Below are 23,240 nucleotides of genomic sequence, written 5' to 3'. Positions count from 1 at the left end.
ACACTTGTAGCAAAGATTTTGTTTGTAATTTATTTGATGAAAGAGTTCAGTAATACTTATTAGCATTTTAAAGTTAGTTGTTTACTTCACTGTAATCTGCTTGGAAAAAGGGAGGTAACCCATGGATTAAAAAATTGTGTCACATGTACACGTTTTCTGTTTTGCATGCACACAGTGGCTTTTATGTAATGTGTGTTTAAGATATCATTTGTTGTCTGTATATTAACTAGATGTCCATTTTGTTTCAGAAACCATAATGTAGAATTGTAAATATGTTGTCTTGCACAGGAGACATAATTAATTTCAATGTGGAAGACTGCAGTAGAAAATACTTGGTTCTACCCAGACCCTGTTGATTAGATTATTATGACTCTTGTGAGAAAGCTTGCCAGTAGCTTCTTGTGGGTTGGGGTTTTTCCTGTGTTCTTTCTACACCATTTGCAGCAATAAATGACCGTTTTTGTGAGGTTCATCTGTGGGGATAAAATGTGCATCTTGCAAACACAGGTCAAGGGAAGTAACTTGTATTTTGGTGCATAGCTTTTCTCAGAATAGAATGTACAAGGCAAATTTCATGACATTTCCAAAATTAGACATAAATTATGTAAGGTTTTACCATATAAAGGAAAGATGAATTATTGAAAAGTAAATGGAATTGTAATGAGTTTTGTTGTCCAAATGTTCTTCTGTTAAATCCTGTAATTTTTTTGATGCGGTAACTGAACTAATTATGTTGAAAACAATCCCAGCCTGGATACAAACAAATGAAGTTTGTCAGTGGGAGTGTGTGTTTCCACTTTCGGACTTTGACATTGTCTTGAGTTTATTACATTTTCTGTATTGACCACCACCAACCAGAGCTTTTGACTTCAAAGGACAGTTAAATGATATCTTGCATAATATCTGCTGTGATTGTCTTAGCGTCTGCTTTGAATATTTTTTGCAAGTTTTGGTGCTTGTTTTAATGAAAACAGCTTTCTTGCAAAATGCATCATATTGAGGTTTCAGACCAGGATATTGCTGAATAATGTGTAGGAATAGTCACCAATCTGCAGTGACTGGTATAGCCATGCAAGTTATGCCCATCATTCAGCAAGCAGTTTTTATGAGAGTGCCACATGCTGTGCCATGAATGATGCACCTACGAGTATCATGTCCTTTAAAAGACCTTTTCTGAAGTGCCATGCCAGGTTTTTTAGCTCTCCTGGACATACGATCAAGCTCATCAGCTTGGTCCTCAATTAAAATGCTCCTGATTTGTCAACAATATGCTGTCACCGCAGCAAATTTGAAAATCTTGTTTAAAAGAATATCCGAAATGGTTTCAGTATTCTGCATTGAAAATGAAGACATGGTCTTAAATTCATTTCTGTCAGTAGAGCATCAGTCACTGTGATGGTTCTTAGGACTTTTGGGGTCTGTAGGGTTTATACAAACAAATCTTGTTTTCTCAGAAAAGATATAACACTTGTCAGAATTTTGATGCAAATTAACTTTCTGTATATTGCTTACATGGACTGAACTGAGTGGGAGATTAAACTGCAGACTTTGAAAATTAGGTGTTTTCTATATCACACTCTTATTAAATTTCATGTGAATCACCTTGATAGATTTTTTCATTTCTTTTATCAAGTATCAGTGAAACAGAATTAGATAAATGAGTAAGATCCATGCATACTCAGAAGTTGTCTTGTGTCTGAATGGCTGAGCATGTTATTACTCAAGAGTCCATATTCCTAGTCCAATTTTTAACAGAATTTTGAATATCTGGTTATGTCATCAAGTTCTTTGACACTTTTGATAAAGAGCAAATCTTCACATGTTAATGAGATCATCTTGCATTGATTCAATTGCTACAATTATGATTTCTATAGAGGTAACATTTCTGGTTTGATTTTGGATAAATAATTTCAGATCATCAGTGTCTCTTGAATTTGATTAGGATTGGTATTTGTAAATATTAATAAAGATGTTATAATTTGGTAAAAGGTGTATGAAATAAAGGGTACAGACACTACATTTAATCTTAAATTATTGGGTCAAAATTAAGAAAGGAAATCCTGCCTTTTGTTGAAAGGTGGTCAGGGTAAGCTCATTACATTGATAGTAAATAAAGTGTTAGGACAAGAGTGATGTTGTCATAGTAATATAGCTTGTTGTAAGCAGCACACTGTGCATCAGGAATGTTGTCAAGGAAAAGACATTGAGGAAGACCATTGGGATATCATGTCACGAGTTGGATGCTAACGATTTATTAAGATGCTTGAAAAGTATTAATTTTATGGTTTGGGGAAAGATCCTTCTGAAAATGTAATGCGTACATGATTACCATGGGGAAAGTAGATTTAATATTGATTGTTTGCAAATGTTAAACCTTTTAACATCGTGATGTTTTAAATAGCTAAGTGTCCAAGCAATCAGAAGTAACTAAAAATGTATAGGATGGTGTGCATTTACTCTTGCTGGGACATTGGATAGAAAATTATACCTTCTCACTAAGTATGGGTATGTTGAATGAATATTTTCAGCACAGCACTATTGTCCTTATATACTATTATGGTCTTTTGTAACAAGAAAAATCAACTTGACTGTTTTACATGGTGTTGTAAGCCGAACCCCCAAGTTTCTGCGATACACTAGGTAAAAAGTGATGTTGTATCGATGACATAATGTTTGCATCTTTTTGAGCTGTATAGTAGGTGCTGAACTGGGCTATGTTAATTTGGCTTTCAGTCAATTTACAGAACTGGGCTATCTTAATTAGGCTTTCTGGCAATTTACAAAAGTGGGCTATCTTTCTTAATTAGGCTTTCTTTTTATTAATTCATTCTTTGAAATTGTCTCCCTTTTTCAAATGGAATGGTGAATTTTCCTGCTTGATTTCTCGAACAGACCCTGTTTACATGCTTGATTTCTAGAATAGACATATATATCTATATCTATATATATATATATATATATATATATAAATGTATGTGTGTAGTGTATTGCTGATTTTTCTAGAGCCACATTTTACATGCAAACAGATTTCTTTCATCACTGTATATTTTCAAGTTGCTGCTATTTGGTTGTTGTATTAATAAAAGTCTTATGCCATAAGTTCTTGCTTATAAGTTGATTCCAGCTGTAAACTGCACAGTCTGATCTGTTGTTGCATAATGCAATGGCAATTCTGGGTCTGTGAATTGTGTTAGGAGTAGAGCAAAGAATATAGACTCTGATCTGCTGCCCCTGTATCTGATGTCAGATCATGATCAATGTTGTTTGCATTTGGTAGATCCATTGTATAAATGCTGAATCGGTTATGCAGGAGTAAAAGGAAAGATTATACCCACCGCATTTAAGCAGGTTTGTGGTAGTATCCTTACACTGTATGCCATAATTATTGTACATTTATTTCTAAATATTGCAAAATTTTATTGAAGCAATCTTTTGATGCAATCCAGTAAAAGAATTCCCAGGTTTTGCAGTCAGATGAAGAATATTTTATCTTTAGGTGTTGTCATTTTATATTTTAATTGCATGGCTTATTTGCCAGACATTTTAATAATTGTTATTATTGATCGCTTCATTGAGATATGTCAGTTTAATCCTTGCTGCATTGGGATTATTTTTCCATGAAGGAATTTAGAAGCAAATGGAAATATTGGGATTGAGTTAGACAGCTTGACAGGAAACTCATTTCAGTCTGGGTTATACAATATAAAGTGGTTTTCAGATAAATTTTCTTGCTTCTCAATTTGTGTGCTGGCAAATCCCAGACTGGTTCTGTGATGATTGAACCAAAACAAATGCAGTCGAAACAGATTAAATTTTTGTGTCAGAAACTAAAGAACTGTACTTGGCAGTGACAGTTGAGGAATACTTATTAAAATGCATCTCATGTCATTCCTTTAACCACTTCCATTCACTTCCTCCTCTAGAAAACTATACACGTTAATAATTCCAAGTTAGCCTGGTTTGGCACCTGTCACAGAGGAGACTTGAACACGAGACTTTCCATATTGTACATGAGTGCTCTGCTATCTGAGCTGTCCAAATAATTTGCCAGTTTTTGCAAAATGTTAAGAGTTGCATCACTATGTCACCATTAAAGCACATACATTCATAGCTACCAACCCTTATGATTTTGGAATGAATTTCATGACTTTCTACGGCGATTCATGGATTCACGCCACATTCATAAATATCATGAATTCCCCAATTCTCAATTGTTTTCAGTTTTCCCAGTTAAGTGCTAGTTGTTACATTGGCAGTTGCAGAAGCAGTCTGGTACTGCTAGTCATATTAGTGGAACTGTAGCTGATTGGTATAGTTGGCCCAGTAGCAAGCATTTTAGTGTATTTTAATCTATATGTAATGAAGTAGTTTTACAAAAGCTTTTGAAAGAAACCGGGGCCTGACCGGAATTTTTCTCCATGCATGTACCGCCAACACTGATTTGAATTACATTTGAATCGGCATCACATCTTGAAAACCAAGGGAAAAGAAATGTATTGCACAAAAGGTGAAGTTTTAGTTTGGAATATACCAAAATAGGATGTGCATTCAGACATCAAATACCTATATACATCATGCTTTTGGCAAAGTGTACCACGAATTTTAGCATTGGGCATGGTGGCATGGACGAGGAAGCACGTTGGTAGCAAACTGAACTGTTTTGAAAACAAATTTACCATAGCATGATTGAGGAAGTTCAAGGCTGCCACAACATCATAGCGTGAAGTTTTTGTATATCAGTAAATTTGGCTGCAAATAAAGTGGTACATTTAATCAGTGTTGATATGTTTTATTTTCGGATTATCGTATAATGTAGTACTGACCATCAAAGTGGATGGAGTTAGTGTCATGAAATAATTTTTCACAAATTGTGTTCAAAATTCACAAATTTTTATCCTACATTTCACTAACACATCTTTTGAACTCTCAATTTGCCACTACAAAAAGTATGAACATGAACTAGTTTCCAGTTTCATCATCCATAATTGGAAATTTTGTAACCAGCATTCACTCGTATTTAGAGACCTGCATTGGTTATATCAGAGAGGACTGTTTAAGTCCACATTGTCATGGGGTCATCATTTAAGAACTAGAAATGACAGGATCCTCTTCTTGCATGTTTGGCAGCAATCTTGTCCCTATAAATGTGGTAATTTTGTTCTATTTCTCATTTTAAAAAAATGCCTTTTTCCAGTAGTGAAAGTTGGATCATAAATCAATTATATTTTCATGCAGAGCTATGTTTTTAGAGACTCTGAAGAAATGGATTATATTAAGGAAATAATTGGTGTCTCATTGCTGGACAACATATTGAAATGAAGATTATGTGTAGTTTCCATAAAGATAGAATTTCTTAGAGACAGGAGGAAGAGAATGTCTCCTATTCACTTGAAAACTACATGTGTTTACATGCTAAAGATTCCCTTGCAGTCCAACACATTTGTCTCTACACTGGTTTAAACAAAAGATTGCCTTGCAGTCCAACACATTTGTCTCTACACTGGTTTCAACAAAAGATTGCCTTGCAGTCCAACACATTTGTCTCTACACTGTTTTAAACAAAAGATTCCATTGCAGTCCAACACATTTGTCTCTACACTGGTTTCAACAAAAGATTGCCTTGCAGTCCAACACATTTGTCTCTACACTGGTTTCAACAAAAGATTGCCTTGCAGTCCAACACATTTGTCTCTACACTGGTTTAAACAAAAGATTCCATTGCAGTCCAACTCATTTGTCTCTACACTGGTTTAAACAAAAGATCCCATTGCATTCCAACACATATATCTCTACACTGGTTTAAACGAAATATATTCCCTTGCAGTCCAACACATTTGTCTCTGCGCTGGTTTAAACAAAAGATTCCCTTGCAGTCCAACACATTTGTCTCTGCGCTGGTTTAAACAAGAAAAGATATTCCCTTGCAGTCCAACACATTTGTCTCTACACAAAAGATATTCCCTTTCAGTACGTCTTGGGATTCTTGATCGCTTGTAAAGCATGTACATCTGCTTAATTGTGGTCGATATGTTATTGGTTCAGATCAAATAAAGCATATGGTGATTGAAAGCAATACACGTACAACTCTTCCTCACTTTTGGGCCGTTCATTACAACACATCTCCCCAAGGGCACCTGATGCCCATTACGACTACTGTTTAAGGTGAGTATGGTCATGAATTCTATTTCATTAAATGAAGTTATATGTTGAAATTATATGTAAGAGCTGCTTCATTACTCTAAACATATGGCAGTATACACAATGGATAGCATTATAATGATACTCTAACCATACGACAGCATACACAATGGATAGCATTATAATGATACTCTAACCATACGACAGTATACACAATGGATAGCATTATAATGATACTCTAACCATACAACAGTATACACAATGGATAGCATTATAATGATACTCTAACCATACGACAGCATACACAATGGATAGCACTATAATGAGACTGTTCGTAAAACTTATACTCTTGCAAAATCTACAACAGTGTTCAACTACCCAGAATATTCTTACCAATAGTTACATGCAACTTTATTGGAGTATACAGAAAATTTTGACTGTCATAAACCCTGGGTCGATGTGCATGTATTTCAGGATGGTTAGGCTCGATGTGTACAGGGCGTATGCTGTACATGGACAGGTAATCAATTTATTACCTCACAAACGTTCAGTTGAAAGTAACATAGGAGAATTTATTAACCGCCATTGTTTGCCTATGATATGATTATTTACAAACAGAACATAATTTGTGGCAGTTACTTCCCTTTGAATGGGGGAGGGGTTATTGAGTGACTGACAGAATTGTTTACTGTAATCCAAATTTTGATATAATGAAGGATTGTGTTACAGTCCAAATATACTGTAATATAGAATATTCAATGACATCTAACTCATGAAAATTGAGGCTAGACGTAAATAGGTTTCATTTAATGCACAAAAGGTCAAGTAGTTCTGTTTAGAAATTTCTAAGTATGAACCTGCACTTTATGATAAACAGTAAATATCTACATAATTAATGAATTTCTATCTGTACTCTGAACATCCAATAGGAGCCTATTGATGTGTATTGATGAACAAAGTGATAGTTCCTTATTCAGCTAACTATATATGGAGTTAGCTTTCATAATGTCCTTCAGAAAGTCGATTGCTGTTAGCAAGTTATAGCCTGCTCTTTTGTGGAACTTTTATAAAGCTTGCAAATAATAAAAGCCAGTGAAGACAACCTGCAGGATTTGCACTGATATCCATAAAACTTTATTGCATGAGTTCTTGAACCATATGCATAATAATGCAGTAAAACTCCAAGCAGGTAACTTTGATCTCTCCAAGGACCGTTTGCTCTCCAAATGCAAACACCATAGAACTTGATTTGCCATTGCATAATGAAGTGGCCAATCAGTATGTTTTGTTTGTTCTACTGGTTACTACTAACAGACTGTACAGCTGCCAGCATGTTATGCAATGGCAGATCTTGGTTTGTGTTGTTTGTTTTACTGATTACTACTAGCAAACTGCTCATACACAGATCTGTCAGTGCATTATGTGTCAGCAGATCCAGGTCTGTGCACTTTGGAGTAAGATTTGTCTAATAAGTGATGTGTGTAATAAATATATATATATATATATATATATATATATATATATATATATATATATATATATATATATATATATATACACAGTATTTATAAACTTGTCTTGCTCAGATAATGCTGATATTGCTTGTTAAACAGAAGCTAATTGACCATGCTGGTAAGAATTTCATCTGTCAATCAACTGTTGCATAATCAGATTTCAGTGAACTAATTTCCAATTTGATTGTCAGCCTGGCATGAATCATACGATAGATGTTGACCCAGTCTGGCTTTATTTTAGACAAATAGTAATAATATCCATTGATGACATGCAGTTATCACCTGCATTTTATTTTATCAACACACCAGTCCTTAGCTATGTTTCTTCCATGACAAATCATCACCACCAAAATTGACATAATGAATTTTGATATTTCGGTCCTATTATTGAGACATTGTGATAGTTAATCGAGTTGACATGGGGTGAGGTCAATATAATGACACTGGATTGAATAAATATGTTGAGAAATTTATTGACATATTTGGGAAAGCGTGGCCAGTGTAACAGATGGATTTCTCCTGAACTGTGCCAATCTGATTATAACAAATCTTATGGACACAGATACATATAGTAGATCATGTTCATTAGATGTTTCACTTCAAACCACAGCATTCACATTTATGAACATGTTGTGCCTAATGATAAAATTCTTAAAAAATGCAATGCTCTGTCAAATTTCTAAAATAAGTCGACCAGGAAAAACAAAGTTCCCACGTGAACCTTTATCATTACCTGTCCAGTTGTATTTTTTATGTAAATTTTGGTTGTAATCAGATTGCATATCATTGATAATTGAGAGCCCCATGTATTCCCTTGCAAAGATAACATTCTACAAACACGATACCTTCTTTGATAAAGGTACAAAGACAAGTATAGAAATTTTATACAAGGTCTTTGTGACAGTTCAGATGTATTTCAAATACATTTCACAGTCAAAAGGGGGCAGGTAAATGAAAGCTCTTTTCTTAAAACAAAATATTTTTTATTGTGCAGTATTGTCAAAAACAATTTAGTCATGAACTGAAATTTTGGGATGCAGGGTATTGTAGACATTTCTTTATCATCGGGTCTATTGGGTTAATGTAGTTCCAGGAGTTGAACTTGCTGAATGACAATCTATCATGAAAACACCAGGCTCTTAAGATGTTGTCTAATAGGATGAGTGGAGGCTGGGATTTGTTTGTGCTGTTTGATAAGTGGCTTGATGTTGTCTATCATACAGAACATCAGATTAGAGGTTAGAACAGAATAATTTTTCCCAGATACAGTGTCTAGTAGTTGTTGGTGGCATTGGTGAGGAACGTAAATGAAGAGTAGGAGAAATGTCTTACATTTTTCTTCATTATCAGGACGGATGAATATTTTATGGAGTTCAGACAGTCAGTGTATCATAAGTTACAGAAAGAAAGCAAGAAATATTCCTTATAAAAGTCCATAAGAAGCAGAACTTTGGTGAACACAGAGGCTTTCACATATTACACATAAACACAGAAGTTTTCACATATTACACATAAACATAGTTTTCACATATTACACACGATAACAACTGTTCGGTAACAATAATTGTTTTCATTTAATGTACATGTAGGTTACACTGCATTTGTATAGTGAGCTTTTAAAATGATAAACTTTATGATGAAAAAAAGGTGCAACAAATAATAAAATATCTGCTGGTATGGCGTTTTATTGCTCTTTGCATACCAATTTACTTTAAATTGTTGTTTCATTTGTCATTTTAATTAAAGATCTATATATAAGTTTTTTCACAAGACAAGAAATGCTGAGGGGTTTTCAGATAAAAGTTGCAGACACCTAACATGACACTATGACATTTGTGATCTAATGAGGGGTTATTAATGTCACATATTAAAATGTTTTGTTTGGGTAAATAACACTGCAATTGTTGTAATATAAATTGAGTCTGAATGATGGAACAGTTTTGGCTGGTAAAATTTGGTAAACTGGGATAATGACCAATGGCATAGTTGGTTAAATATGGTAAACAGAGATGATGACCAATTTTCATAGCTAAACATATGCACATCTGTACTATGTAGAAAAAGTAAAATACCATACTTTAATTTTTGAGAAAGTTACCCACCCACCCACCCCCCTTGATGCACACCTCAGCCCCAAGCAGAAAATTGATTTTCTATGTGCCGCATGACTGTGGTGATTGCTGGATTTGATGGGGGGGGGGGCATTTTGTTTAGAGTTGGCTGTAGTTTCTTGCTTGCTAGACATTGCATGATCATTTGGAAGTGTTCCCTATAATATAAAGAAATATGTTGCCAAGTTTCCCATGGCTAGATTCAATAAAACATGTTACATGTTCTGGAGTTGTGTTGCCATTAACAGTGGAACAAGATATTCATATACATCTGCAAGTGAGGAAAATCCTGTAGGGTATCAGTTTATTTATCTACACCCAATCCAGAATAATGTGTTTACATTAAATGCACCTGTTCAAATACCAGGTTGAACATTTTTCAAAAGATGTATACTCATCGGGCTCAACAGATGCCAAATCTGAATTAATATATTTACTTCCTTTTTATTATCAATCACAATTCACTGCTGTCATTCAATTTTTAGCTCTACTTCCCATAGGCCCAATGAGTTCATGGGATGGTCTGTCATCCATCATTAATCTGTCCCTTAACACAAGTTAATGCTCCTTATCCTAAATTACTTGGTGGATTGTCATGAATATTTGAATACACATTTATCACAAGGTCTAATTGGTCCCAACTGAAATGGTGCTGTTAATCGTCTTGAAAGGATGGTCATATCAGCTTTTTTTTATATAATAAAAGACTTGTGATATCTGGTTGGTCCTAATGAAAATGATGTTGATTTGACATACATGGCAGCCATCTTGATAATCTTGTTATCACTAATCCTACAGAATGTAAAGTCGTACTGGTATGGGGTTTTTACCTGAAGACTTGTCATTAAGCTTCACAGGGTATGGAACTGCATTTTATGAAACAGCTGTAGTTAATTAAGGTCTGAATGTACTTCACAAACATTTTTAGTGGAACATGTTAACCATCACTGCATCAGTCTTGTGTATAATGTCGGAACTTTTTAAATGCATGCTTTATAGCAGAAGTACATGATATTTGGTCTAACTTATTGGGGAAAAAATGGACAGCCTTGATGAGTTGGTGTTGTAAGGATTGGCAGGTTTGCTCCAGAATGAATGGGCATATCAACATCGTGGTTTTACTATCACTTTTTGCAATATGTAGTTGTCCTAAATAACAATTTAAGCTGCCCATCCAGTATGGCCACCACATTGGTCATCTTGAAAATCTTATTATCTATACTTATCTTGAATAGTCATTTGAACATGGGTGAAAGTCTTGTTATGTAGTAGATTGCAAATGAAAATGGCACCATTCTGATCTCCAATATGGCTACCATAATGATCATCTTGAAAATAGCTGGCTGGAGATACTGGCATTGTGAATTTTCCATATTATTTCTTATGGTACAGTATGGTCAGTCCGAAATGGAAATGGTGTGAATCTGATAACCAATATAGCATCGATGACAGCCATCTTAAAATTTTTGTTATTGTACCTCCTTGAAAATACAAAGTCATATCAGAATGGGTTTTAATCAGAAGACTTGCGTCTTGTTGGCCCTAAATTAAAATGGTGCTGACCTGACATCTAGTATGGCCACTTGAATGGCCATCTTGTCAATCTTGTTATCACTGCTCATTAACCCCAGAGCCAAATATCTAGGCATTCCCCACTACAGCATATGTGCAGAGAGATCACCTAGAGCTGTGTTATCCTTACCAGTGCATATTTTTACAGACGGAGCTACTTGCAATGAATGTTATTTTCTTATTTATGTTACTTTAATTAGGCTAAAATTTGGCACAGCAGTTCTCAACAAAATTATGTACATAATGGTATAAATTTCATGCCACATGCAGAAATAAAACTCGTGCATAAAGATGAAATATATGATTTTATTACCAATGTGTTTCTCTTGCCATGAATAATCCATAAAATCCATGAATTCAAACTGAAAAATTAACACTATCAACACGTGAAATTCATTCCATTTTATGTACACAGAAATTCCACTTGTCATCTTTCTTGCAAACTTAACCTCATGTAAATACTCCATCAGGGTCTGTTAAGTAAAAGTCTACTCCCAACAGCTGATTTTCATCATTTTCTAATCTAAATATTTCCACTATTGTTGCTGCTATAGAAGTAAAAAATGTCCCCTTTGTTCAGCAATGTTCACGCTATCTATGTAAGCTAGAATTTTATTGGTTAAAATGCCTTCATAATTAGGAAATAGCTTGAAATCAACAAATGGTTTATGAGGATTTAACTCACTGTGTGGGAAACAGGTCTAGACTATTACTGCCACTCAGACTCGGCGCTAGGGAAACTGCGCCATGTTATCGTGGCACTCTGGAGATGGTGAAGTATGACGAGTTATAGTTAAATGGAAAACCATTTTTTTTTCATCAGAACTGTACTAGTTGGTCCGAAACAAAAACAAACTAACCCTCATTATGGCCACCACAGTGGCCTTCTTCAAAATACCATTATCTCTTCTCCCAGATGATATCTTTATCAACATATGGTTCTCACCACTAGACTTCTTATGATACCTAGTTGGACTAAAATGAAAATTGTGCCAGTCACACATGTATGGGTGCCATGATGACTGTCTTGAAAATCTTTCTTTAACTGCCCTCCCAGAATAGATGATCATATTGATTGCATTTGTAATATTATGTACTTGGTTCTAAATGAAAATGAGAATCAACACTCATCAGTTAAGAAGAAGAAATATTCTTTAAATCTTGGAAATTCATTTTGGCCAGTAGAGCACCGATCCCTTCATGGGTCTCCTGTTTCTAATATTTACTGAATGTCAACAACATTTTTGCAAAATATATTCCTTAACTCATTTGGCCCCAGCACTGTTTTTAGTTGCTCTGCTGATATGCCTCAGAGGCACAAAGCTGTGTCTGGTTGCTTGTGCCCCATAGTTTTTACCTGTTTGAAAACATCGTGCACATGCATTCACTCTTACCTTAATTTCTCTTCTTATATCCAAACAAAATCCACGAAATTTTCACCATTTATTTCAAATGAATTTGTCGACACATTGATGTAATTTTTTCCCTATTTGTCGAAGTCTTTCACAACTTATTTATTCAGTATTTACAAACTTATGTGCAACGTTTATCCACAAGAACTCGGTCATCATCGCTGTCAGCATCATCATCTTCGGACGATTCAGTCTCAGAAACTTCTATGTCCAAATCTAAATCTCACAAAATATCCAACTGCTGAACATATCTTTCCTCAGCTTGCTCAATATTTTCAAAATCAAACCCGAGAAACTCCACAATTTTGCTCTCATCAAAAATCACTCTTCCGTCTGCCATCATTTACGATTTTTCATGAACAGAACACGTGTAGTTAAACCGCTCTCAAACTTTGGCCCTTGGCTTCTAAACAATTCAAATTTCCACAAATGAAAGTAAAATCATTTCTGATTTGTTTAATAGTTGTTTAGCTCTTGGAATGAACCATTTCTAACCAATCAGAGACGTTGTATCTAACACACATTCATCACGTCTGGAGACGGGATCGGCCATTGAATGCAGAAACCAGATCACGCCTACAGACAGGATCGGGGCCGAATGAGTTAAACTTAATCTTATAAAATTAGCAAAAATTACTTTTCTCCAATTTATTTTCCACACTTAATTCTCTACAGTATGTGACTAACAGGATGTAGAAGAAAATTTCTAATCTTTATTTATTCACCACCTGGTGAGAGAAGCAGATATGTTAATTTCTGGAGCCTAAATAATTGAATTATTTATTTTGGATAAGAATGTTTGCATGTTCAAATTAATAACCTGTGTTCCTTTTTTAAACGAAAAGTCTTTACTTGTACAAGTTATTTTATAGCCTTCCTTCATTTTTCAGTGGAGCTCGCTAAAGTTAAAATGTACAACAAAGTATTTCATTGCTGAAACATAACAAAATCAATGTACTGCCTAAGTTGACTTTTATTTGTAATGAGAACTGTGGAGTTAATTATGTTTCTATATTGATGAATTCTTTCTAATATGAATAGTAAACAGTTGTTACTCGAGGACATGTATTTGCAAATGCTGCATTTTTTAATCACCAATCTCATGTAAATTACACTGTAAACAAAAAAGCCCTCACATAATTGTAATATGGACGACCATTTGGGTTCAGCAGAATGTGTACTCAATCTGTGTACTGATACCCACTTATAATTGTTGGCAAGTGACTTGCATACACATAAACGAGATACATACCCCACTTGTGTATGGTATCATGCTAGGCAGGTCTGGTTGGGGATGGACACGAATCATGAAATCAGAAGAATCCTACCCTGGAAGAATGGAGTCTGACTAAACTTCTGGTCGATGTAGATAAAAAATACTCTTTGGTTTGATGCAGACTCTGTACTAAATCCCAGTTCACTTTTGGACATAACACCTTTTGCCGAGACCTGTGGCAACCATTCAGATTGTAATTCACACTTTTATATCCATTGTTTTGGTATTTTCATTTAATTTGAGGTCTGTGTATGCATAATGCTCCACATTTCAAGAATACATTTGTAAAGTAAATGAAATGGCAGTTTTCATTGGAAGTTAACAAGATACGGATTTCTACACGTAAAATCCTCAACAAAACTATAAAGAAACTTTTTCCAGTTTCTGTTGGCTTTAAAAGCAAACGTATTTCAGTTTCAACAAATAATACTTTAGTTGAAAATTTGATGAGTTGATCACAATTGCTTCTTGAAAGAAAGAATATTGGCTATGGGAAAGTTTGTTTACAAAAATATATCACTTCCATTTATTACCCAAACAAAATTTAGTTCCATCAAATGCATTTTCTTCTAAAACAAGTGAAATTCAGATTGGCAATATTCGACTGAATGAGTGGTATTGGAATCATTCCATAAAGAGTAGCCAAACAGTTGTCCTACTTCGATATTCTGGACTGCAATCCAGACTTCAACGAGCTGAGGTTGCCTTTATTCCAGACTTGCTACATTTACATTGGCCACAGTAGTTGCAATGCTTCATGGTAGTCTCATGGATTTATGAAGACTGGAAAGATGGCAAACATGTCAGCACAGACTTATTAAATCCATTTCATAAAAAGACACATTATTCCAGTTGTCATACAAATTGCATTCCAGATAGAATTATGAGATTCCAATGAGAAGGTCAAGACATCAGCATTTTGCTTGACAGATTTATTTAATAGGTCTTGCTTCTTCACTTATTGATTAAAGGTTGATGTGAGAATGCAATGTGTTTATCACCCCAATTAAGGAAAAATTATTGTGTATCAAATCTGAAAGGTTGATAGGCAGAGCTTATTCCATTGTAATAAACAATTTCCATGGTCAGTTCACATCAGTATTATAGAGATAAATCCATATTAGCACAATTTTTAAAAACACGTGCTGACAATGATGATCTGTATGGATAATTGAAGTTTGATATATACTGTAGTGCAGTAATTACCATAAGGCAGGTCTTGAATTGAAGTCCCCCTTGGTTATGGAACAGTTATCAAATTGTTTTTTCTTCATTTGTCCTGCTATGAAATCAACAGTACTGGCTTTTATGCTCTGGTCACTGGATCAAATTGTGCACCTGTTAATATGCCAGTAATACTATTTTGTCAAATGAACGACTTGGAAAAAAATCCAACTTGTCTTCTGTTGTGGAATTTGACGCAGTCAATTATTGCAGTATCTTGTAACAAAATCATCCATTTAAATGTGCCACTCTAGCTAGTTCCTGTGCATGAAATTTAAAACTATTGTCATCGAAGATGTTACGTTGGTAAAAGACGAGTCTTGCCTGCAAATTGTAATCAACAACTACAGGTTTATCACAGGTGATTAAATCCTGATACACTAAATACAGCATTCCCTAGTGACAAAAATGTGTTTTAAAAATCAGTGCATTTGCATCTTGGTATTTGATGAGTTTCAGCAGATACATTACTTGCCTATGTCTAACATATCAGTCATTTTCATAGTTTCAACACTTGTATAACATTGATTTATCAGTGATATATCCCAACTGTTAACATTTTAATTCCATGCTGCTAAGTTAATAAACAACTTTGCAGTAATTTAAAGGTTTTGGAACTACGCAGATTCCAGGCTTGTCTGCATGCAGCCTGACACTTCCAGTTTTCAACAATACAGGCTTTAGGCATGTTTGCCAGAATACAGGTTTGAGGCATGTTCATTGAAAGCAATGAATCAAATTCCACTTCAGTCCAAAGGTTTATAAAATCAGATTAAACTTCAATCATAATTCTACTTAGAAACTATGTGCAGCCAAGTTCAACCCTTGTTACAGCAGAAATGTCAGCTTTTAGTTGTTTTAATCAGAAGGAAATGATCTAAGTGGTAGCTTCGTCTTCAGGGCATTTAAGGCTATGTCTGGCATGAACCATGTTAAGTAGAAGCAAAAGGAAGATTGTGTCTCTAACACTGATTGATTAATTGGATCGTGTTTCCAGTGCTACCAATTACCATGCTTTGTTCAGTGGGCTAAAAAAGCTGCCTTGTGGTTCTTGGCAATAAATTTCTACTTAATATGGCTTGCTTCTTTGAATAGTTTAATCTTAAAGAGGGAGATGGATGATCAGACACTAAAAGGGGATGGATGGGATTTGCATATCTGATTTTGAATGTTTGAGAATACTGAAGGAAAAAACAATTTTGAAAGCTAGTGCATTAAATTCAGAAGGGTGACATTTTATGAAGGAAGATTATGCAGTCATCTCCAGTATTCTTCCACATGAAAATGCCTTAAACTTCCCAGAAATAATTGTTGACTTAAATCATAGACATGACACAAATGAGGCATGATGTATGTACATACCTATGATGTACCAACATTGTCAAGGTAAAAGGTTCCTGATATTGCAACAGTATCCAAAAAAGACTTCTGTGTATGTAAAGTGTAAGTGTAAATTTGTCCATCATAGACCTACATGTACTTTCCTTACTAGCTATTTATTGCAGATGCATATGACTCTTTTGCAGAAAACCGATGGGTATCATCAATTTAAAAATTTCAATAAAATTTCATATGGTGAACCAGTCTGTATTTAAAAAAATTGCAAAACAGGCTTTTTCGATGTGACTGAGATCTGTCAGAATTTTAGAAACCTTATACAAGGTAACCGTTGATCCTAATGATTCCAGGTACCTGATCAGAGGAAAATTGTATTAACCCTTTACCTCTTGCAAGAGTCTTTGGACACCAGTTTTCATTGTGCAACCTTTGAGAAAAATCCCTTATTAGATACTACATTCATTTCTGCAAATGACAATTATGTCAGATCACGTGGTCACAGTTTATGCACTGGTCGATATCTGCTATTTAAAGTAACTGGGTTGTAATCTCCACTCTCCAAAATGGCAGTCGCGGATTTCATTCAGCACTTATGAAGTTTTCACGATTAGAATCACAGCTATGAAAGATTCAATAACTTAGGTAAAGGCTCTGATATTGATGCAGGCAGCAATTAGTTTTTATAAATTATCAAATTCAGATGACTTAGTGATGTAGACGCAGACGAAAAATTTCAAGTATGCGAAATGGCAGCTACGGTTGGTCACGCAGCCTCACTGACATGACGGTGAACAAGTTCTCTCAAGATTTTAAAGCACATAAAAAATTCTTCCGTGAAAAATAATTACACAGCTATAACAATCGGACTTTACTCTTAAATTTTTCCACACATAATAGATGTGTACTAAAAATGTAAAATGGTTAAAATTGCTGTTAAACATAACATACACTACATTGCTTAACAGTTAACAGGCAGGCCTATGTGTATGGAGTCAAATAGGTAACAGGTGTTCTATTTATAGTGCGCTGCACTTTGTAACTATGCTCTATGAGGTAAAGGGCTAAATGTGGACAAACCTGAGCTTCAGCTTTCTAAGTAACACTAATCATAAAATTTGTAAGATCTACTCAACGTTGCAACTGAACACTTCATTTGATGGCAAAATCAAATGACCACCTTCTGTTACTTGCCACTGTAGCACACTCATGGTTCAAAGAGTTGTCATGTAGAAAAACAAAAGCTATGGGATTACGGTCAATTATTTACCGGAAGTGGCAGACCTCTGCTTGGCTCTGAAGAAAAGTATGTGTATTTGCAGCTCAATCAAAAGGATTGTCAACTTGAGCACAAAGTGCTGCTTTTACAAACGCTGACAGAAAACTTGTATATGGTAAACGAGTATCCCATGGCTCATTTTATAACCTGGGTTATTATCAACAGGTGGTTACTCGAGTACCTGGATGCCAGTTAGAGTAGATGGATCTTTGAACTTAAAACATATTAGATTAGACAAAGGACATTGCCTTACATTTTTTAAAAGAATAATATGAGAGTGATTTAGCATCTGTTGTTGAAAGGTGCCAGATTATGTAAGTGCATAGATGCTTTCTCAACTCCAGTAAGAAAATGGTGTACCCAGCATGTAGCGTAAATAGAGTAGTGGGCTTGACAAGTTGACTGATGGATGATTGTGTAAAAGGTTATAAAAAATTTAAAGAATAAATGGCTGTACCAGTATGTACTCACTTATGAGTCCAACAGCAAACTGCACAGTCCCAGATCTACCAGCGCATCATGCACCAGAAGATCTGGGTCTGTGCAGTTTGTTACAAGTAAATAGTAGAACAAACAGTATAGACCCTGATCTGCAGGCACATTATGCTATGGCAGAACAGGATCTTTGTTGTTTGCAGTTTGACTGGACCTACAAGCAAGTATATAAAGTATATTCTTTCCATCTTCACTGAATGCATAGTTGATGTTGTATTGTGATTGACCAAATTATGCAAAACAGCAGTTTTAAAACAATATCTCTGATATGAAAAGCAAACGGTAATTCATCTTATTTGCTCCTTGGTCTTTAGTAGGACACAAGTTTTATAGTAAATAGCACTTTCATCTTGTGCATTATATGTTAGACTTGAGCAAGAATTTGGCGGAGGGAGCCACTAAAAAACTTAATTAAATTTTTTTGTAAATTTAATGTGTACGAGTAAATTTAGGAGTAGTATACATGTGAAATAGTTTAATATATTGTGGTTAATTTTATCGAGCAGTCATAATTACTTTGGCAGAGTATCCCAGAGTGTGATTTGCATTGAATTTTTGTTGTATCCTAAGATGTGCATGAAATTCCATTGACAATTGACCAGTCCCATACAGTTACCACTATATAGTATTGTTGTCTTTGGTGGATGCTTCTAACTTTGGGCAAAAGTAGGTCACAGTGATTAAACAATTTTAATAATCAGTTATGAAATTTGATTAGCATGTTAACATTCGAAATCACCACAGGTAGAAGGTACATGTAGGTAAAAGTGGCATTTATCTTATTTTTTATAGTTGAATTTCCTTTGACCTTCCCCGATTTTTGTTGAAATGTTCATCTTGATTTTAGTCAGACTAAACTTTATGCATTGACTTGTGGAAAATATACTTTTTATTATGAATGATAAGAAAAATATTCTACTGATAAATATCCTGTACGTATGAATGAATATGGTGCTGCTTAATTTTGGTAACCTGTGTTTAAAATGGCTACCCTATGCCACAACCACATGGTTTTGACAACTTTGATGTTTCATATTGATAGAGAATGCACTGTCCCCTGCTTAACAAAGTGATAGTCCAGTTACCACAAATCTTTGGTCACAGAAAATGCAGAATAGTAATTTGATTGCTGCTTATATTGTCTGGTTAATCTATATCACTTCTGTGTTAATCATAGTGTTAACCAACTTCAAACATATGGCCTTATCACCAAGTATTGATTCCTACATTTCAACCCAACTGAATTCTCAAAGGTAATAATTTACATAGTTGTGCTATATTCTGTACAAAAATAGATGCTCTCTTTGAACATTCTTGTTCAGTGATTTTTATTTTGATAATGTTCAATCACACCCATGCACGTTATAGTTTACATGCAAAATGACAAATAATGCAGGACAACATATTTTTACCTTCAATTCAGGCACATTTCCACTGGTGAACATTCTTCTGCTATCTAGCTAGTCATTGATTCAAAGTGGATCTGTATTACTGACGACAGAAACATCAGATGCTGTAACAGCTCGCATATTGCATGCAAATCTGATGTTTTCCATTTACAATGTACATATTGATGAGAGTTAAGTCAGCTGGTGGACACTATACATTACTCAGAATAGAATCTATAACCATTCAATAGCTTTGTTATATAGAGTGTCGGTGTTGGCACTAACTTTGTCTCTGATAGCTTAATCTGGTTGTACTATGAAGCAATAAATGTTTTTTTAATACTTATGATCAGGAATGTATTAGAAGCAATCTCTCTTAATGTTATGTGCATGCACATTGTTCTATTTGTATGATGAGTGTAGGATAAACGTTTCAAACACATGGCAGTAATAGTCTTTGGCAGTTCGGGTTTACTTGCAGTCAGCATCACTGTCAAACTGAATCTATGATAATCAGATTCCAGTTCAAATGATAGACATGTTCAAACAGTCCTGCACTTTCTATACATGCTTCTATGTATTGTATGACTGTACCAATCAATGTGGAACAACTGTGTATCCATATTGCTTTTTCTTTTCAGAATTATGATACCAGTGAGTCCAAGTTGCGGAGAGAATTTGAAGTACATGGTCCTATTCGAAAGGTTTGTCAAATTTCTTTTTCACAGTTTTATAAAAGGACTGGATGCATATCAGTTCCATTAAAAAATGTCACTTGTATGTTGAAGTTGAAATGCAGAACAAATTGGTTGGTATGCTAAACTGACACCCAGAATGTGTAACACAGCAGTGAATTTGAAAATTTTATCACTAAAGAATATGGTTTCAAGATGGTTTCAACACTCAACACTTAAAAGATAGGAATGGTCTTATCTGAATACCTGGAAGTTCTTTTCACCCAGTAGAGTGTCAATCCCTTCAAGAGGCTCTTGAGTTGTTTTCCATCTTATTTCACTCCACAAATTGGCATGTCTTACAGAAATGCTTATCATGAAATAGATATTACATTATAGAAAATGTTAATATTTCAAGAAACAATGCAGAAAACTTGGCCTTGCGTCATTTGCAGTTAACAGAAAAGTAGCTGACATGAAATAGTGCTTATTTTACAGCATCTGTATGTTTCCCTCCGACGGTTTCCAGACTTAATATAAATCGACTTTTTTTGTGTTGATTGGGCTTTTTTCTCCCCATAGTTATGTCTATGTAAACAACCATTTCTGTATGGAATTTTTGCTCTATCAAGTTGGAATATAGTTAAAATAGTTACAGTACACATTGTTATGAATTTTGTGAATGATTTGAATGTACATTGTATTTTGAGCAAAACAGTTAAAGTGTCAAAACTAATTTTTAACAACTTGAGTGCTACATAATCGGTTTTTGTTTGTCTTTCTTGTACTTCTTATGTTTAAATAACACTGATTTTGGATCATGGATTATTTCATAATGGTAATTTTTTGAGAAAAGAGAAGCAGTTTATCACATGCTATCACAGCAAGTTAGAGCATGTTGAATAGCCATGGTATAACATGCACCTCATTGTCTCCAGTCCATGCAGTGATAAGTGGGTTTGTCACAAGGATGATTACAATAGTAAATTATTGGGACCACATCCATATAATTGGGATTTGTTTTTGTGCCAAACAAGTATTTTGGAAACAAAATTTGTAAGATGTAGTCTTTGGTTTCTAATCCCATGCCTCTCAGCATTCTTGTAATGATTGTTGGAATTTGTTTTCAGATTTCTTTTCATAGCATGTTAAAATATTAATGTTTTAAATGTTTATCATTTAAACCAAAAACAGGTACATAATCAGACTTGCCAACTCTTACGATTTTGTCTAAGTTTTATGCAAATTACTCTTAAAATACACGCGCTGCACTTTGTAACTATGCTCTTTGAGGTAACGGGTTAAGACAAATGGGAAAATAAGCCTCTTGAAAAGTAATAATCAACATGGGAAAAATAAAAAGGAATGTTCAAATTTTTGTGAATAAAAGCTGGAAGTGACACAATTATGTTTATTGGACATCACATGCCAATTTGAGTATGACTCATGGAAGGAAATATGATTGCTGTTGCCATGTGAAATGGAAAAAGAAATTTCAGGAATTACGTCAAGTTGAGAGACAGCAACAAGCTATTGAGGTGCAGTTTTTGGAACTAAAATGTATGCACTGTACTAGTGATAAATATAGTCTATGCGTACTTTACAAACTTTTCAGTTGAACATAATGTTTATCATCGCTGCATGTTCCGAATACCGAACTTTTAATTACATTTTCCAGTATTATAATAGCAGATAATGAAATTTTGTTACACTTTACTGAAAACTGATCAAACGTACGGAAAAAAAATCAACTGCCTTACTGAGATGGACTTGTCAGGGTTGGCAGTTCTCCATAATTTATGTTCGTGTTGTTTGTATGGAATTAATTCCTTTTTTTATTGTTGTAGTAGTAATAGTACACTTTTTGTCTTTTAAATAAACAACAGCTATGTTACGAGTCATTTATATGTCTTTGTCCAGGACAAACAGAGCTGTTTACATATTTAACATAATTATAATTTAGGCTCAGTTACAATAATTATGTTACAGGTGTTTGCAATCAATGTGCTCTGTGATTATTTGGCACCTTTAGTCTGTTTAACAGCAAATAACAATCTCTGTTTGAAAAGATATTGTCCTTAAGCAGCAAGTCAACAAAGTAGAATATTGAACAGTGAGCACTATATTCTCTTTTCAGTGAAAGGTATGGAACAGAAGGTCACACAAAAACATGCTTTGATTCATCAGAAATAATGTCAAAAACATCATTTACTGGTTCACAGTAAAGCTCATGACTCTATTACATCATGGCAGACAAATCCCGGGCCTTGTTTTCAATTTTTAAGCAATTCAAAGCACAAAATGTATCGGTCAATACCAGTATGTATTGTCAGCCATCCATCCAAACAGCTGTTCCAAAAATCTAATTAAAGAAGGAATACAGATCTTTTGCTATGGCAATTGGGATCAGTCTACTTGCATGTCGGCTCTTTGATGATACACTTGCTTTGGAAAATCAGAATGATTATTATGCATAAGTGCACTTGTAAACTTAATTCAAAGTAATTCCAAGCTTTTGTATGACCAGAAAGACTTCTGGTAAGGACAAAATGTAAAATTAGCTTAAAATGGCGTAACACATAGCAGGCATGAATGCATCTTGGACAAAATTCAGGCAAGCAGGATTCAGAAACTTTTAATGGGGATTTTTCAGAATATTTTGGGGTTGCTTGGCTGCTACAATTAGTATAGCAAAATCATCTCAGTGACACTACATTTCTTCTAAAAGATAAACACTGAATGGTAATGACTTCTGTGTAAAAATAACAAAATGGTTAAAGTGACATGGATTACCTTATACTTGAAAGATGATGTAATCATGT

The 23,240-nt window shown here is 34.6% G+C and overlaps 2 protein-coding genes across 3 annotated transcripts in view; one reads left to right on the top strand and one right to left on the bottom strand.

The window, feature by feature from the left end:
* LOC149785135 (U1 small nuclear ribonucleoprotein 70 kDa-like) overlaps nucleotides 1-23,240 on the top strand; it is an 86,606-nt gene that overhangs the window by 13,209 nt on the left and 50,157 nt on the right. The window contains exon 5 of the mRNA XM_089978899.1: nucleotides 20,386-20,448. Coding sequence (XP_089835025.1) covers nucleotides 20,386-20,448 — 63 coding nt within the window. The remainder of the gene's footprint in view (nucleotides 1-20,385; nucleotides 20,449-23,240) is intronic.
* LOC149785136 (potassium voltage-gated channel subfamily A member 1-like) overlaps nucleotides 1-23,240 on the bottom strand; it is a 106,641-nt gene that overhangs the window by 75,779 nt on the left and 7,622 nt on the right. Inside the window, exon 1 of one of the 2 annotated variants that reach the window (XM_089978897.1) lies at nucleotides 14,000-16,156. The exons of the other annotated variant lie outside the window; for it this stretch is intronic. Within the exon in view, the coding sequence (XP_089835023.1) occupies nucleotides 14,000-14,056 (57 nt within the window). The 5' untranslated portion in view covers nucleotides 14,057-16,156. Of the gene's footprint in view, nucleotides 1-13,999; nucleotides 16,157-23,240 lie in introns of those variants that run through there. 2 annotated transcript variants of the gene reach the window in all.

Source organism: Sinohyriopsis cumingii, chromosome 13, assembly GCF_028554795.1.
Source record: "Sinohyriopsis cumingii isolate HCF-2022 chromosome 13, ASM2855479v2, whole genome shotgun sequence".
Classification (NCBI taxonomy): Eukaryota; Metazoa; Mollusca; class Bivalvia; order Unionida; family Unionidae; genus Sinohyriopsis; species Sinohyriopsis cumingii.
The sequence above is the reverse complement of the archived record's forward strand: the minus strand, read 5'-3'. Positions and strand labels throughout refer to the sequence as shown.